At 48.8% G+C, this 16231-nt stretch overlaps 4 protein-coding genes across 4 annotated transcripts; 1 reads left to right on the top strand and 3 right to left on the bottom strand.

Moving 5' to 3' along the window:
• Positions 1–2173: 2173 nt before the first annotated feature.
• N7532_004848 (uncharacterized protein) lies at positions 2174–2673 on the bottom strand (the record flags this gene model as incomplete). Its single annotated transcript, XM_056617342.1, has 2 exons — positions 2174–2471; positions 2528–2673. The coding sequence occupies 2 exons, from the start codon at positions 2671–2673 to the stop codon at positions 2174–2176; spliced, it is 444 nt and encodes a 147-aa protein (XP_056473501.1).
• A 1178-nt stretch (positions 2674–3851) lies between these two features.
• On the bottom strand, positions 3852–4630 carry N7532_004847 (isocitrate lyase/PEP mutase family protein; the record flags this gene model as incomplete). Its single annotated transcript, XM_056617341.1, has 3 exons — positions 3852–4180; positions 4244–4388; positions 4499–4630. 3 exons carry the CDS (start codon positions 4628–4630, stop codon positions 3852–3854), a joined length of 606 nt encoding a protein of 201 aa, XP_056473500.1.
• Positions 4631–4937: 307 nt separating this feature from the next.
• Positions 4938–7022, top strand: acoC (uncharacterized protein; the record flags this gene model as incomplete). Its single annotated transcript, XM_056617340.1, has 7 exons — positions 4938–5022; positions 5084–5487; positions 5547–5729; positions 5780–6139; positions 6194–6734; positions 6791–6927; positions 6975–7022. 7 exons carry the CDS (start codon positions 4938–4940, stop codon positions 7020–7022), a joined length of 1758 nt encoding a protein of 585 aa, XP_056473499.1.
• A 7185-nt stretch (positions 7023–14207) lies between these two features.
• N7532_004845 (Zn(II)2Cys6 transcription factor) lies at positions 14208–16202 on the bottom strand (the record flags this gene model as incomplete). Its single annotated transcript, XM_056617339.1, has 1 exon — positions 14208–16202. One exon carries the CDS (start codon positions 16200–16202, stop codon positions 14208–14210), a length of 1995 nt encoding a protein of 664 aa, XP_056473498.1.
• Between the last annotated feature and the right edge of the window lie 29 nt (positions 16203–16231).

Raw genomic sequence — 16231 nt, 5'->3', positions numbered from 1 at the left:
GATATATCGAATAGAGGGACGACAACCCCGCTCCCCTTTCGGGCATGGGTCAGTAGATGCGCCGGCGCTAGGCTGATTGGAGAATCACACCCGAATCTCATCAAATATCGTGCAGTCTGCAGCGGCACGGGGCGAAAGACTGTGCCCACTAGGAACGAAGTGATCCTCGAGGTGTGGATCTTGTGCACTAGAGAAACTTGCAACTGACTTCTAGACCTTTTCGAATGGTCCAGCATGGGGCAATATCACGAGGCACCCGATAAACTAATTGCAGACGGAAATGAAACGGCACAAGATGGACAAGCGAAACGTCAACGAAGAGACTTTTAGATACCCAACAGCGCCTCTGGGGATGAAAATGGGAAAAAGCTACGCCTTTCGGAAAATCGCTCTCTCGGAAGGTCAGTGAGCGCCATGATCCGTGCTCCTACGCATTTGGGCCAAGGCCGGCAATCAACAGTTTCTATTCCCTCTTCGAGAATCGAAGCTGTTATGTATCGGGCGAGGTCTGCTCTCATGGCACGAGGCTAGAGACTGGAACCAAGTTGGAAGACAGGTCACCCTCGAAGTCGAAGGAAGAAGGGACATCATGTCGACATTAAAGATATCTTCAAAAAAACTTCTTGATCGAGATGTACAACTGATTGTATGCTGCTGTCTTGCGCATCAGAGCCCGACCATATTTCGTCGCCCGGGAGGGGATCTTCCAATGCTGTAAGTAACAGGACAGCACAACTTTTTGTTGCAACGCACCTCGTGACGGCGTCTGAAAAGGTGAAGCCTGCCCGCCGAATCTCCAACGCCAGTTCCATAATTGATCATGAAGTAAGCTTGCCGCGAACCGAGTTCGCAGATTCAAACGAGGTTCGTGGATACTTTGGTGCGAGCACCCTTGTAGACTCCATAGCTGAGCCAGAATATTCGAGTTTCTGTCCGGCAGATCATTATTTCCCATCGAGGTTAGCCGGAGGAGGAAAAGCGCAGTGTCAAATGATCGTTGCCCACCTTCGATGTCCAAAATATTCGCGAAGCTAGAGTCTTCCAGTCTCGGAATAAAGAGGGCCGCAAGGGAAGCTGCACGGAAGTAAGACGCAGGACAATGCCTCATGAAATCGGAAGCGGTATCCAACTGTTGAAACTGTTGATTGATCCTGAGCGTACATACATCAGGTACTCACTTAGTCACCACAGTCACCTGACTCTGTACCTCTTCTCTCACTTCCCACGCTCTCTCTTCCTTCCTCTTCTCTCTCTCTCAGATAGCAGAAGATAGCAGCAGATAGCCAATACCACCTGCTTCTCACCCGTTCACGATCATGCTGTACATCTCACACTCTCAGATCCCTTTGCCATATCAAAAACTTTGAGAAGGCCCATTTTGCGAGCCAGGGACCCCCAGAGTCAAGAAGATAGAAGACATAAAGTTGCAGTTCTGTGCTAGTCAAGAGAATATCATTCTCCACTATAATTTGTCAGAGACTTTTCAACTTTTCCATAGAAGCGAGAGCAGCGATTCCAAGAGAGTAAGTTACCTGACAAAGTGGGCTGGAGAGATCGTGATAGGTCAATGAATTCCTGTTCCAAAAGCATCAAAACAGACATGCTTCCTGGGGAGCATGACAAAACTGATGTCGAGGGGAAGCTTTTGGACATGCAACAGCCAACGCGTGCCGAAAAGCGATAAATCTGAAGTTGGTGCTGTACGATTAGGGGAACCTCATGAGTGGTATACTCGTCGCATATACGGTCAATCCTCCAATCCGAACACGGAGTCGACAGACCATATGAGGAGGCAATACTAATATTGGATTTCAGTCGTGAATTCCGGTAAAAAGGGGTATACGAAACCGACCTCTGTGACGCGATGTAGCAGACAGACCAAGTCCTCATTGCTTCGGATGCCTCCGTTGAGCTCAACTTCCGTTTTATGCGTGAGAAATCTTGGATGGCATCAGGTTGGTGCAAACCCAGCTGTATCGCAATCGTCTGTGCGATATTTACAAGCATTGGTGTTGTGTCAGTGGACAAGGAGGACGTCGGAAATGGCCACAGACAAAGCAGTAAGATCGCCTGCACAGTATACCAAACATGCGGGGGATTAGAAATAGTATAAATACATGGTGCTGTGTAAAGAAGCTAGATTAAAAATTGTTAGAAATGACATAGACACGGGTCACAACGGGTCCACGCACAGCTGAAAGAGAGAGTCGATCTGGTGCGGGTCCAGCCGCAGATGATCAAGAGATTGTGGTCGAGTTTCGGTTCCATCTTCGAGTTCGAGAACCCGAGCAGTTTTGTGCACAGGTGTCTCCGAGAGGTGCATCATATCAGAGCGCGGCAAGCCTGGCGCGCTGCCGTGTAAATATGTGCGAAGCCATGGTTTCGCGCTGGTCTCAGGCACGGTTTTCCCGGGAAGATTTGAAATTGAAGACCGGAGCTGTCGGATCTCATTTTCTAGTTCATCCAAACGCCTAAAGATCCGTTAGTCATGAGGCTTGGTGGATTCGCGATGAGCCCCGATCCTTACATTCGCTTGTTGACTGGCTTGGATCCGAAATCAATCTCGCAGTCCTGATAAATCCGTTGACATCGACTACATGGGATGCTGCCACCGGAGGACAGCTCACACCGGATCTGCCACCAACTGTCAGTGGGCGGTTCATACCTTAACATTTGTGGTGCCTTACTCAGAGCAGACTCACTTTTGCTTGTCTACATTGGCGACAGGCAACCCGCCGCCCTCGGTGACTGGCCTGGCTTGTTTGACTTGTCAAAACAGCGCTGCGATTGAAGCGCGTCATCTCCGCGCAAAGGGCCGAGCGCAGCACAAAGACGCAAATGCAAGCCGGCGATGTTGCGGTCGCTGTGCAGGGCCCTCACGTGACCCTCGTTTTACCAGCTGTCGCAAACAACGAAGAAGTGGATATATCCCACAACCAATGGGGTGGTAGAGGTCTGAATTGCTGTGAAGCCCCTGTTCTGGCAATTTATGGGGGCAAGCTGACTAACTATAAAACAAGGCAATAAGGCATCAATCTAAACCCAATTAGGTCCTCCAGCACCTGGATTCCGACACCAGCCTTGGTCTTGTCCAGCCGCAACGGGCATCGGGTTCGAATGTAACGAAGAATACACAGAAAACGCAGCTTACATTCAATCTCTTACTTGTGCACTCTCAAGTCTGTCAGCGCGACTGCGGATGTGCAGATGATGCGCCACGCCTAAGGCACATGCCGATCTCACGGCGCGTCCAATTGCGCATTCCTACTTGTCTCTTCAGAACGCTACTGCAGAAAAGTGATATATCGCCATCGCCGTGACTTAGCGTGGGTATATTGTACACTCATAGGTACGATCTACCGGTTACAGCCGCTTCCCACACACCATGTTCAAAATGTCCTTCTCCAGTGGCCATGTCTGTTGTAGTTCAGAGGTATATATTGTGTCATTTTATTCTTGAGGGGATACACGAGGCTATATATACAACGAGAAGACCAAGTTGATTGCAAATCAACTTGATTCTTCGTATAGGCAACCTGGAATATTTCCGATGTTGCGGCTTTGTTCCTGATCTGCGCCAGCCTCACATCACATCAATATCAATCTCTAGGCCTCCTTCAACCCAACCACGTTGAGCAAATCCCTAGGACTCCCTCCACCAGAGGGTACTTGGCTGCCTGTCTCCTTGAGATGTTTAGCTGCAGCACTCACAGCCGCATACACCGGCGCTAAAGCAAAACTTGGGAAGATGATCATTCGGAACCCAACGCCAGAGCTTCGGAGGCTGAAAGATCGGGCGAGACACCCCCTGTGGAGGCATTGAAGACGACCGGAGTGGGCCTCAGGTCGGCTCATATTTGCTTCGCCTGATCCTTGGAGGTGATCCCTTCCAAAAATGCGACATCGGGCCCCAGCATAATCGCCTCCTTCAGACGCGAAATTGCTTCGTCGTAGCCGAGTGTGGCGAGTGAGTCGGTTCGCACAATGAGCACAATGTCACCGCCGGAGAGCTTCCGGGCATTCGCTGCTTCTTTGATTCGGGAAAGATATTCGTTTTTGCCGCCCAGCTGCTTGTTGCGGAGATGCCCGCACCGTTTGGAGGTTGGTTGATCCTCAAGATGAAGCGACGCAACTCCAGCACGAATATACTCAGTAGTGGTACGGTAGACCATCAATGACCCTAAATGATTAGTGTGTCTTCAGAGAAAAAGCAAAAGGGATCAATGTTGTCTCGAACGCATACCGCCGAACCCCGTGTCTGCACCTGCAATAACAGGCGTTGATGGATCGAGACAAGCAATCATCTCCGCAGTCTCACGCATCTCGTTCAGGGTGATGATTCCGAGGTCAGGTTGGCCAAGCCTGGACGCGGTTGTGCCTGCTCCTGTCTTCCAGTCATCAAGCTTATTAGGGACAATGTTTGCACGAAATAGGCACGGACAAGGAGAGAAAAAAGAAGAGACAAAAGGTGACTCGACTGTGGAGAGGTTATCTTTACCATATACAATGCCTCAAATTCGGCGTTCAAGGCAATTCTAGCCGTGAGGCCATCGTATTCGCCGGGGCATACTGTGATCTTCTTCTCATCTGCCAGTAGTTGGCGAAGTTTCGAAGCAGACGAGGTCGCCATTGTCATAAAAAACCTAGCAACAACGGAGGGCAATCGCGCTCAGCTTGCTGACCGGACATTTTTCTTCGCCTCGGCTCTCCCTATTTTGATTTATGCAGCGTGGTTCGTTCCATGGGCGACCGTTGTCGCTCCGAGTCCAGCGGCTAAAGCGCTTTCGGGCCGTTCGCGGCCCGGCGATGCATACCACGAACGAAACCTCGGGTCATTACAAACTTGAACGCAAAAATATAAGAACCCTTCAGAGACCGATGGGATCCATGGCGAAGTATAAAATCAACCTTCTCGAATCGACAAGGAAGTTAACAGGATGACTGATGATGCAAAATCACAGCTTTCTGAACTTGGCAACATTCTGTCCTCTTCGCGGAACATTACTCTGAAATCCTTGCCCGGTAAGTTAACCTTCTTCCGTTGCATCTGATGCATAGACTAACAGGATGATAATGAAATCAGAGAATGAATCCAATAATCTCATAAGAAATCTGAGCACAGTTGGCGAACGGCTTCGGCAGATCGGCAAATGTCGAGAAGCTAATGCAATCACGGATGTTTTGGAAATCTGTCGACAGCCTCGCGATCTAGGTGGGCTCGGCATATCGGAGGAAGAGAGTTCAGCGACAGACCAGGAATCCGAGATTCTTTTCCTGGTATCTGCATGGCTAGAGGCTCTTAATTCGGCTGATTATGCCAAAAGTCCACCCACCCCGCTGGCAGATCGCCCCGCGGGTCGAAGAGGAATGACAATGAGCGAAAAGATATTCGCGATGCATGACATGGCACAAAGAGGATTCGTTGCCCCCGGAGACCTGATACGTATACATGTGGACTGGGTTATCGCCTCCGAAGCGTCCTGGGCAGTAGGTACCACGGCGCTAAGAGTTGCTGCAATAATTGCCTGCTAAGATCCCGCCTTTAGGGAATGGAGAGGACATATAACGATTTGGGGAAACCTGGAATATTTCGCAACGATCGTTTTTGGCTCGCCGGAGACCATGTCGTTGATCCTCGAATCAATGGGCTACCAAAAGTAAAAGGCCTGATTGATGCCAGTGAGCGCGCGAAGCGAGTTTTCAAGATGACGGATTACCAGGGGATGAACGTAAGACACTGACCTGTAGTGGGTTGATTGCTAGCTGACGTACACAATAGTACACCATTTTGCACACTGAATTCTACAGGGAACGCGCCCAGCCTGGCATGGTGGTCATAGGATCTGATTCCCATACATGCTCAGCAGGAGCACTGGGGTGCCTGGCTATCGGTCTCGGAGCGGCAGATGTAACGTTGCCACTGGTCACTGGTGAGACTTGGTTTAAGGTCCCCGAGTCCGTAAACATCCGCCTTGTTGGAACACCAAAGCCCGGAATCAGCGGTAAGGACGTGATTCTCTACATCCTACAACAGCTCAAGAGGAACACGGTTGCATCGGAGAGAATAGTGGAATTTACCGGAACAGGAATTCGACATTTATCATCCGATGCGAGGTTTGCTATCTCGAATATGACAACTGTGAGTGCCCTGGGGCCCTCAGAAAAATGGAAATATCAAATTAAGACCCCATAGGAGCTTGGTGGCATTACAGGAATATTTGTCCCAGATCAAACAACACAGGAGTTTGTCCAGAAAAGGAAATCGCCTCGACACAAGGGTCTTAAAACCTTCTTCAATCCCGACGAAGATGCACACTATGCCGAGGTACATGAGCTAGACCTTGGGAAAGTTAGATCATTCTTGGCCAAATATCCGAAGCCAGATGATGTGGTTCCGGTCAATGACTATGCTGGTATGGAATTACACGGCTGCTTCATTGGGGCCTGTACCACGGTGGAAGAGGACCTAATTCTAGGCGCGCTGGTTCTTGAGCAAGGCATGAAAACAGGCCAAAAGCCAGTTAACTACGGCAAACGAAAAGTTGTGCCAGGATCGATGCCGATTCTACGTCGCTTGCGACAATTGGGTCTCACAGACATATACGAACGTGCAGGATTTGAAGTTGGCATCCCTGGATGTAGCTATTGTGTGGGAATGTCGGCCGACCAGGCCGCGCCGGGGGAAGTGTGGCTTTCTTCCCAAAACCGGAACTTTGAAAACAGAATGGGAAGAGGTAAGCTTACCTTTCAGGCTCCTGGAAATGCTCATTTTCCAACAACTTGAGAACAGGATCAATCGGACATCTCGCATCTGCGGCTACAGTTGCCGCATCATCTTTCGCGATGGAGCTGACCGACCCAAATGAGCTTATTGAAGCAATTGACGTCGGCAAATGGAACGAGCTACGAGGAATGGCTTCGGTCCCAGTAATATATGACCCCACATACATCCTTCAATATGTCGAGCCTAACAGCGATCCCGAGCCTTTCCAGTCATTTCCCGAGGAGGAAGGCTCGCTTGATCTGAGAAAAAGCCAGGAAAAGCCAAGGAACAATGAGTCAAAGTCTCTCGAAGGGAAGGTTCAGCAACTGGGCGATTATGTCAGGATGTCGGATACGTGTATCATCTAGTATCGAGGGACGGCCAATTGATGCATGAGATGGATTAACGAGAGTGTGTCTGTGTGTTCCGATCTGTTGAAAATGATCCAGGGGCTATAAACTGCGTATTACATCACAGTTCTTCCGAGAATGACCCGAATTACCATACAATTACTATTGCAATGTGGGTGGATGCTGAATAACCAAGAGCAGTGGAGAATCCACAGTATTTTACCTCTCTCAGAGTTGACACACCCCCCCAGCATCCGCTCTCATTGCTGAGGTTATTCCAACAAAGTGTGGATATCCTCCATTCCCAGTTGTTGCAGGAACTCGGTGTGTTTCTGTCGTGGGAGCTGCTTTGTTAGGCCGTCCGCGGCCATATCCTTTGTTTCCACCCATTCAACATGTATCCGGCCAGTTTGAACCTCCTGTCGAAGCCAGTGATGGTGTATGTCGACATGACGAAGCTTCGTACGTAAATGAGGTATTCCCCTGGTGAGTATACCAATCGTTTGCTGGTTATCGCAATTGATCGATAAAGGGTGTTCAGGATCAAAGCGGATGGATAAGAATAGGCGCTTCCACATTTCCATGGTCTTCGCGGCTTCCGAAATCGCTAGCAGCTCTGCTTCCGTGGTGCTAGTGGTAACCGTACGTTGCTTGCTGGCACGCCAATCAACCGCTCCACCAAACATCTTGCAGATATATCCTTCTGAGCTCTTCCTATCTCTGTTATCCGCAAATGATGCATCGCTGAAGAAGGATACTGCTTCAATGTCTCCATGTGGACGTGAGCGATACGTCAAAGCAAGAGAACGCGTGTGATATAGATAGGTAATGACCCTGTTGATGGCGTCAAGGTGCTCAGGTCCTGGATTTGTGAGGAATTGTGCAAGCGCAGAGGTTGCTTTTGCTGCATCTGGTCTGGTGATTGTGGTAGCATATTGCGTTGATCCAACTTTCTGCTGATACTCATGGATCTGCTGTCGAGTTGCTTCTCCTTCATATGGCTTCAGTGCCAGTGCTGAGGGCAGTGGGGTGTCAACTTTGCGGCCATTTGTGAGATGGTACCGGCTTGCCATAGAAGAGATATAAGAGTCCTGACAGAGCCAGAGTGCTTTCTCCTGCCGATCTCGAACAACTCGGATTCCAAGAAACCACGCTGCTTCTCCCATGTCACGTAGTTCCCACTGCTCATTAAGCTTCTGGCGCAGTTCCGTTGCGCGTGTGCGCTGGGCTGGATGGTTGACGATGATGATATCATCCACATAGAAGAAAACAATGATGCCGTTTGTGGAGAAGAGGCAGAGGTCTTCCTGTACAACTTGTAAGCCAAAAGAAGTCAGGACCTTAGAAGCTTCTTGTTGCCATAGCCTTGGAGACTTTCGTAAGCCATAGAGAGCTCGCTTGAGTTTCCAGCACTGCCTCTGTTCCTTGAAACCCTCTGGCATCTCAGTGATGATCTCCTCATCAATCCAACTATTAAGGAATGCATTGACAGCATCATACTGGTAAGTGTCAAGGTCAAAAGCAGCCACTAATGAGAAGACTGCTCGTGCAGTGCGTGCAGCGAGGGTTGCCGAGTATTTCTCCTCTGTGGTAAGTTTCTGGAGATCTCCTCGCACGCAGATTCTGGCCTTGAGCTTGCTGAGATAGCCATTGCTATCAACCTTATAGTTGAACACCCAACGGAGTGGTAGAATCTGTATGCTGTGGTCATTTGGTCGTTGTATGACCTCATATGTGCCTTTCCTCTTGATTGTCTGAATTTCAAGAGCACAAGCTGCCAGGAATCCCTCTCGGTAAGGATGGTTCATCATCTCCTTCCAGTTTCCTGGCTCTGGAGGTAACTCATCCTGATGCACTTGCGCGTGTGTGCGGGAGCTGTTTAATCCAGTAGCGAAGGCTGCGAGTACGCTATCCTCTTCCTTCTCAGAGATAGCTTGAAAGCTGACAAAGTTGTCATCCTCTCTTGTTCGTCGTTTTCTCGTTCCTCTCACAATGTTTCGTTCTGAAATGTCACCATCGATATCTCTAGGTGCTCTGGGAGTCTCCTGTGCGGGTGATGCAGCTGTGAGCTCATTTTGAAGCTGCTCAGCATGGTCATATGACTCCCGTGGCGGTGAGCTAGGGAATGTTCCTGGTGGAAGCGAAGGTGCCCGTTGCTGTGATGCTGATGGCGTTGGTGAAGGTGTAGCCATCTGTCGTCCCTCCTTCTGTTGCGAATTTGTTGCTTTTCCTGCTGAATGTCTTGCTGCTTGTTCATGCATGTTCTCAGCAGCGCTTTCTCTGCTTCCTGCTTCATTTGAGGAAAGAGGGACTATCTGGTGTTGTATCTCCTCTTCCTCATCCTGTTCAGTGATCCAAGGCATTGATTCAATTATATCGCTGACTGGTGGTTTGTCTAGTTCTCGTGGGTTGAAGAACTGGTTCTCATCAAAGACAACATCTCGCACTGCCCGTACAGCTCCTCTCTGTGGAAACCATACTCTCCAGATATTTGAGGCTTCATAGCCAACGAGATAACCGATCTCTGCGCGAGGCTCCATCTTCGCTGCATTCGGGATGCCCTGCTTGCGTACATACGCTCTGCATCCATAGATTCTGAGGTTGGCAAGGTTGACTCGTGGTGGTTGGTCTTGCTGGACATGAAGTGCTTCCTGGTATGGGACAATCCACTTTCCATCTCTCATCCTCGTGGGCGATCTGTTAACTATCCAAACAGCTGCTTTGACTGCTTCTGGCCACAGGTCTTTCGGAAGACCTGCATCCTGCAGTAGTGCGCGTGCTATAGTGACTATCACCCCCCCAGATCGCTCCGCGAAGCCATTTTGCTCTGGCGTTCCAACGACGCTATGCTCAACAACAAAGCCTTCCTCTGCTAGGAATTGCTCTACCGTACGACCTGCTGAACGCTCATTATCATAGCGAAAGGCTCGGATTGGTAGGTTCCACTGGGTCCTCACATATGCACAGAAGAGTGTCACAGCTTGCTGACAACCACTTTTCTTCTCGTGAGTGAATGCTGCATGGAATCGAATTCCATCCACATAGAAATGGGATAACCAGCGATCACCATTATAGGCAGGGTCAATTTGAACAAGGTCAAAGTGTATTCTCCCAAATTTCCCGTATGTGGCTCCCTGTGGTCTTCTTGATATCTGACGTTTCGCAGAGGTGATCTGACAGACCTCACATCGTTCAGGGTTACCATGAGAGTTGTCTTCACTCTTTCCATCAATTTTGACTCCATCCACCATCGCTGGCAACAGTTCAATCTTCTGGCTATATGCGTGGCCTAGCCGACGATGCCAGCGCCTGGCTGATGCTGCTGAAATGAGTGGCTTTTCTGACTGCTTGGTTGCAAAGGCTGCATCAGAAGAGCAGTATTCCATGAAGTATAATCCCTTTTCCTTTCGCACATGTAACACTGGACTGTCGCTGTTGTTGACAATGGCTTTCTTGCTAGGATTCCACCAATATCCTTTATCCTCAATCTTTGAATAGGATATCAGATTGGTATGGAAGCCCGGGGAATAATGAACATTGGTGAGCTCTACCACTTGAGGCTCGCCAGTTTGAGGGTCCTGGCCTACCATGTCCACAGTGCCATACCCTGTAGTAGCAGTCATAGTATCACCTGTTTTAACAGAGCTTTCCCCTTTGATGAACACTTTGAAACGCCCACGATCATTACAGATATGCAGGGTAGTGCCTGAATCAAGAATCCAGCGATTTCTGAGCGGTTTGGTCACCTGATGCTGACCGGTTGATGCTGCAGCTGCAATGAAGAAGCTAAGCTTCTCTTCTGATACTGCTAATTGAGCCTGCGCTGATGGTGCTTCCTTCTTTTTCTCCATCAGCTGCTTGATCTTCTGTTGATCCTGAGGACTCATTTGCTTGATAGCATCAGTTAAGCGCTTCGCAATTCCTTCTCTTGGCTTCCAGTCGTCACTTCGCAGGGTCTCATCAATATACCAGCACTCTGAGTAGTGGTGTCGAGGGTATCCGCATGGGCACTTCGTTCGATAAGTCTTCTCTGTTTTCCCAGTTGGCTTTGCCTCTTTCTGACCATCCAGGGTTGCGAAGGCCATCTTCGGTTGCTTCTTTCCAGAAGTGAGTGCTAGATCTCCACGGCGGCTGCGATAATCGGCAATAACCTCATGAAACGTAGCAGTCGTGTTCATACGAAGCTCACGTCGCCATCCCGAGCAGAAGGTGTCATCTAGCCCCTGCACAGCATCTAGGAAGTCACGAATAGCATCATCTTTCTCAATACAGTCAGGAACCTTGGCAGCTTTTGCCTCCTCATATAAGCTTTCCCACTGTGTGAGCCACTGATCAATGCTAACATCTCTCGCAGGTTGCCTGATCATCAATCTCCACGCACGTCGGAGCTCCTGTCGTCGATTCTCAGGCTTTGGCTTGAATGTCTCTGCCAGTTTCAATAGCTTCTTCCTTGGAGTTTCCTCATCGACAATAAGATAGTGAAACTCAGTGGCTACTGAACGGGTAATAAGGCTATTCATGCGCGCCATAGCCTTAACAAGCCGCTGTCGCTTTGTTTCCTGCCGCTCATACAGCTGTATCTGCAACTGCCATCTCCTTAACTCATCATCAGTGAGGTCCATGATATCCTTCTCTCTACCGCGATGGTCCACAGGCATCATAGGTTCCCGATGTGCGATTGGAAGCTGTTCAACTTCTTCGTCCGACTTCTCGAGGTCAAGATAATTCCACACATCTTCAGATATGGCTGCTGACCTGATATGTCCTATCCAGATCCTCCACTGCGATTCCGCCCGTAGTTTCTGATCGGGTGGGATCATTGCCATCTCCTCTCTTTGTGAATCGGCCATCCTGTCTTCTCTCGCGATGATACTGATGCTGTGTTGATGCTAGGTTCAAGGGTACGGGATTGCTGCGTTGAGCGCGGGGCGAGGTTCCAATTTCTCGCGTGATGCGTGCGTTCAGGGGTATCCCGATCGTGCGAATCGCTGCTGCAGTGCTGCCAGGGGTGGTACGCTCGCAGTTACACGTGTGCGGCGCGGCTAACCGGGCTCATAACTGTCAGGATGTCGGATACGTGTATCATCTAGTATCGAGGGACGGCCAATTGATGCATGAGATGGATTAACGAGAGTGTGTCTGTGTGTTCCGATCTGTTGAAAATGATCCAGGGGCTATAAACTGCGTATTACATCACAGTTCTTCCGAGAATGACCCGAATTACCATACAATTACTATTGCAATGTGGGTGGATGCTGAATAACCAAGAGCAGTGGAGAATCCACAGTATTTTACCTCTCTCAGAGTTGACAGATTATATCGACACAGATGCAGTACGTTTGACCTTATTGTGGAGCTTAGCTGATAACTGACGAACTTTGGCCCAGCTTGCACCCGCCGAGTTCTTGATGGGCATGAAAGATAATGACTCTAGTGGACTGCATTGCCTCGAATTTACACACCCCGAATTTCGCAATCGTGTCAGACAAGGGTACAATATTGTGGTAGCGGGAAAAGGCTTCGGGTGTGGCTCGTCTCGCGAGCAGGCTGTGATGGCACTGCTAGGTAAGACAACTTAGTATTAGAGGTTTGATTGGCATATAAGATTGCTAATAGAGCCCCTCACAGGGACTGGTGTACAATGTATTATTGCTCGTTCATTTTCATTCATCTTTCAACGGAATATGCCAAATCTGGGGCTCCTGGGGATCACAATGCAAGATGAGGCCTTTTTTGAGGCAGCAACTGATGGATGGAAAATTTCGATTGATTTTCCTTCGAGAATTATAGATGTTGATGGTCAGGAATTCCCGTTCCAATTGAGCCAAATGGAGAAGCAGCTTTATGACCATGGCGGGATCACGTCGGCTTTTCGTCATTTTGGGAACAGACTGTTTGAAGTCATGGTATCTCGCGACAAGCAAAGTGAGGCAATTAATCAAAGTGTCCAAGGGGTGCCTCAAGCTGAATTGCTATGGTGACAAATGTTGAGAATCTAGCGATCCTGCGCATCATTTTCGTTACACTCACAATCTCCTCGTATTCCTCACAGCTGCAGTGTGCCTTGGAAAGCATGGAATGGATAGGTCACATTAGTCTGCGCGATATATAAAACAAAAGAGATACAGAAGAAAGATACAGAGATGAAATCAAAATATGGGTTTAGCTCTTCGGCAACATCAATTTCCATGTTGAAATACAAATTGTTTCAATAAGAGTCAAACGACGAAGATTCATGCTCAGCCCACTCGACAACGTATGCATCCAGAAAATCTTGGTCGGTACCATTAACCTCTGTCTGAAAATCAGAAATGTGATCCGACAAGGAAGGATTGTCATTACATTCGAAAGATTCCACCGGTCCCGCTAAGCCTTGATTGCTGCGAATGTCTGAGGCATGAAAGCTTGGCGAGACCATGGGGTTTGGGAGGCTTTGAAAGACATCGGAGAAATCAGTAGTGGAATTTGCCAATCCTGTATCGGACGTCATGGGCTGATGATTCATCCCAAGGGAGCCTCTTGTGGCCTTATTCGCAGGACTGAAAAACTCATCAACGCAGAATGATGAACGAAAATCTTCACGGAGTCGGCTTCGATCGATTCTCTCACATCCTATATTCCGAGGTATATCAAAAGGGGATGGGGTATCGATGGTAGACTCCGAATATCTTCTAGCCTCACCACAGGGGCTAGTATAGGCTTCTTTGTTGACTGGTACATTTACAGTCTCGTCGCGCTCCGACTTTGGTCTTTTTGCAAACAGAGTATTCTGGATGTGTTTGAATGACCTTACTTCAGTCGACAAAACCTGTGGATTGGATATGTCAGCCCTTGAGAGTTTCATCTTCATTGTGAGAGCCCCCATTCTTTTTAGGGCAAACAAAGTCTTCTGGGCAAAGCAACATCGGGTCATCAATCCATCCAATGCAGAAGTTGCAGCTAGAATCGAGTAATCAAGGTCTTGAAGAGACTGAATATGTGTCAGTTATTCCGTGAAAAGATGCTACAATCTGAAATTGATGCACATACCAGCTTCCGACACACCAAAGGGGAGTTCCAGATTGTAAAATAGAGTAAACTTCCTGGACTGAAAATTAGAATCCTCTCAAACAAGGCTTTATTAAAGGCTTACCTGCAATGAAGATCTGATGAGTCGCCAGGTAGAAAGAAGTAATAAGCCCAAAGTTCTGCAGCAGGCGATATATGTGTAGCGCTTTTGAACTGGCCTCTGCAACCTTGAAATGAGCCCAGTCCAGATCCCGTGGCGTGTCTGGAAGAAGTTGCTGAAGGTTGGCATTGATTGTAGAAGGATTTCGAACTAGCTCAGATGGTATTTTTATGCTCCACCTATAGAGCAAAAGCATGGTCTGCCAAAAGTCGAGTTCCAAAGCCAGTCTATCTGATTGGTGCTCGAGCGTTGGCATTGTGTCTTTCCATTCATCAAGTCTGGCGCTGACATCCCTTTGCCACGACGTGAATGAGGAAAAGTCTCGCAGAAAGGTAGACGGTTTTTGATTGAGATTTTGCTGACCCGAGTGCCGTTCTCTCTTGGCGAGTGCTTGCTGGTGCTGGAGAACGCTATGGATCTCTGATTGTAGAATCCGCAGCCTGAGGTAATGCTGTGCTGCATGCTTGTAACCGTTTCGGTTTTCCGATGACGCTAGGATTCCGTGCCTTGTGATGAATCTGTCATCGAGGGTGGAGGGAAAAAGAGTTGTCACAACATCATCCGGAATGAAGAATGGCCGACCGAGATACGGCGCAATTAAGCGATCTAGACTGTAGACACACCACCATAGACGTCTTCGTAAATCATCGACCCAGTCCTGATGTACCCCATTGGCAGATTGAGTTTCGGGTAGCTCTCTGGTGAAGCTGGCAGTGTCTTGCTCGGAGTAGAGTCTGAGGTCGACAGCAGAGCGAATGATTATTTCCACTAGGCTTCCTAATCCTGGAGTCACCGGCTCGAAAAGAGCAAAGCTACAGAGAAGTATCATTGCTTGGAGCTCTTCATAATCACTGAATCGGTCCAAAGAGCTACTTGAATTAAGAGATCCCTCTAGACACACCATAGCAGAGGCATGGTATTCTTCCGGGGTTCGAACACACTCAGCTGACCTCTTTCGCTTTCGCGATCCTGCCGTGGGCCAGTCATAGTGGAGCTGGGTGGAGTAGGAAAATTCCCCTGAACGTCTCTCCGAGGCAGAACCAATCGCAAGAATGATGAATAGAAAATAAAGCTGATTTGTCTGATGATCTTTGCTGGGGACGGAATATATATGATCGACGAGTGTTTCGAATTCTTCTCGATGGAGAACGGGCAATTGGAGATTTGTGCGAATGAAGTATTGCTCCACCAAACGCTCTGCTTCATCTCGAGCGGGAAGCTCCACAAAGGCGTGTGTTGATCGTTCGCCGTAAAAACCGAAGAAGGATGTGCGAATCGAAGTGGGGTTGGTGAAGGCCGTGGAGCAGCCTGCGTCCATTTTTGTGATCGCAAACTTGGCATCCTTTCCAGAAAGAAGATCGAGGATAATTGAATCCAAAGGCTGCATCAATTCAGGACCGTCCTTTTTCTCCGCAGGTTGATTCGAAGTGGAACCTGAGTTTTCGGATTTCAGAGTCGGTGAAAAGAGGTTTGCGGCCTGGGGTTCGCTGGTCGCCTCGTCATCGAAAGCGGCCGGTGGCTTGAAATCGATTTGATGTTTCTCCAAAGTGGTCTTGAGATATTTGATCCGGTTTTCCAGGAAGTAGACATAACTTCGAGGTATCTCTTGCTTGGTAACTGGATCATAACCCACACATCGAACATGGGCCTTTTCACACGATCGGCACCGTGGTAATTGTTGATCACATCGATGCTTCCGCAGTCGACATCGGTTACAGGCAGACACATTCCTGAATGAGGAGCTCAGAGCCGATGATGATTTCTCAGTTGATTGCGATTCGGGACAACCGATATTATCGGACACTGCCAAAAAACTGGTTGGCTGTGGGGAGTGCTTGGACAAGGCGATTTCTCCGAACAAGCTAGCTGGAGAGGGCGGAACTTCGATTCTCTCCTGCACTGAGGATTTGCTGCCCGTCATAGTGAGCACTGCAGTTCGCATGAAGAGCC

This window comes from Penicillium argentinense, assembly GCF_028826775.1.
Source record: "Penicillium argentinense strain IBT 30761 chromosome Unknown utg000005l_segment0_segment0, whole genome shotgun sequence".
In the NCBI taxonomy this organism is placed as follows: Eukaryota; Fungi; Ascomycota; class Eurotiomycetes; order Eurotiales; family Aspergillaceae; genus Penicillium; species Penicillium argentinense.
This window is presented reverse-complemented; position numbering and strand designations above follow the sequence as displayed.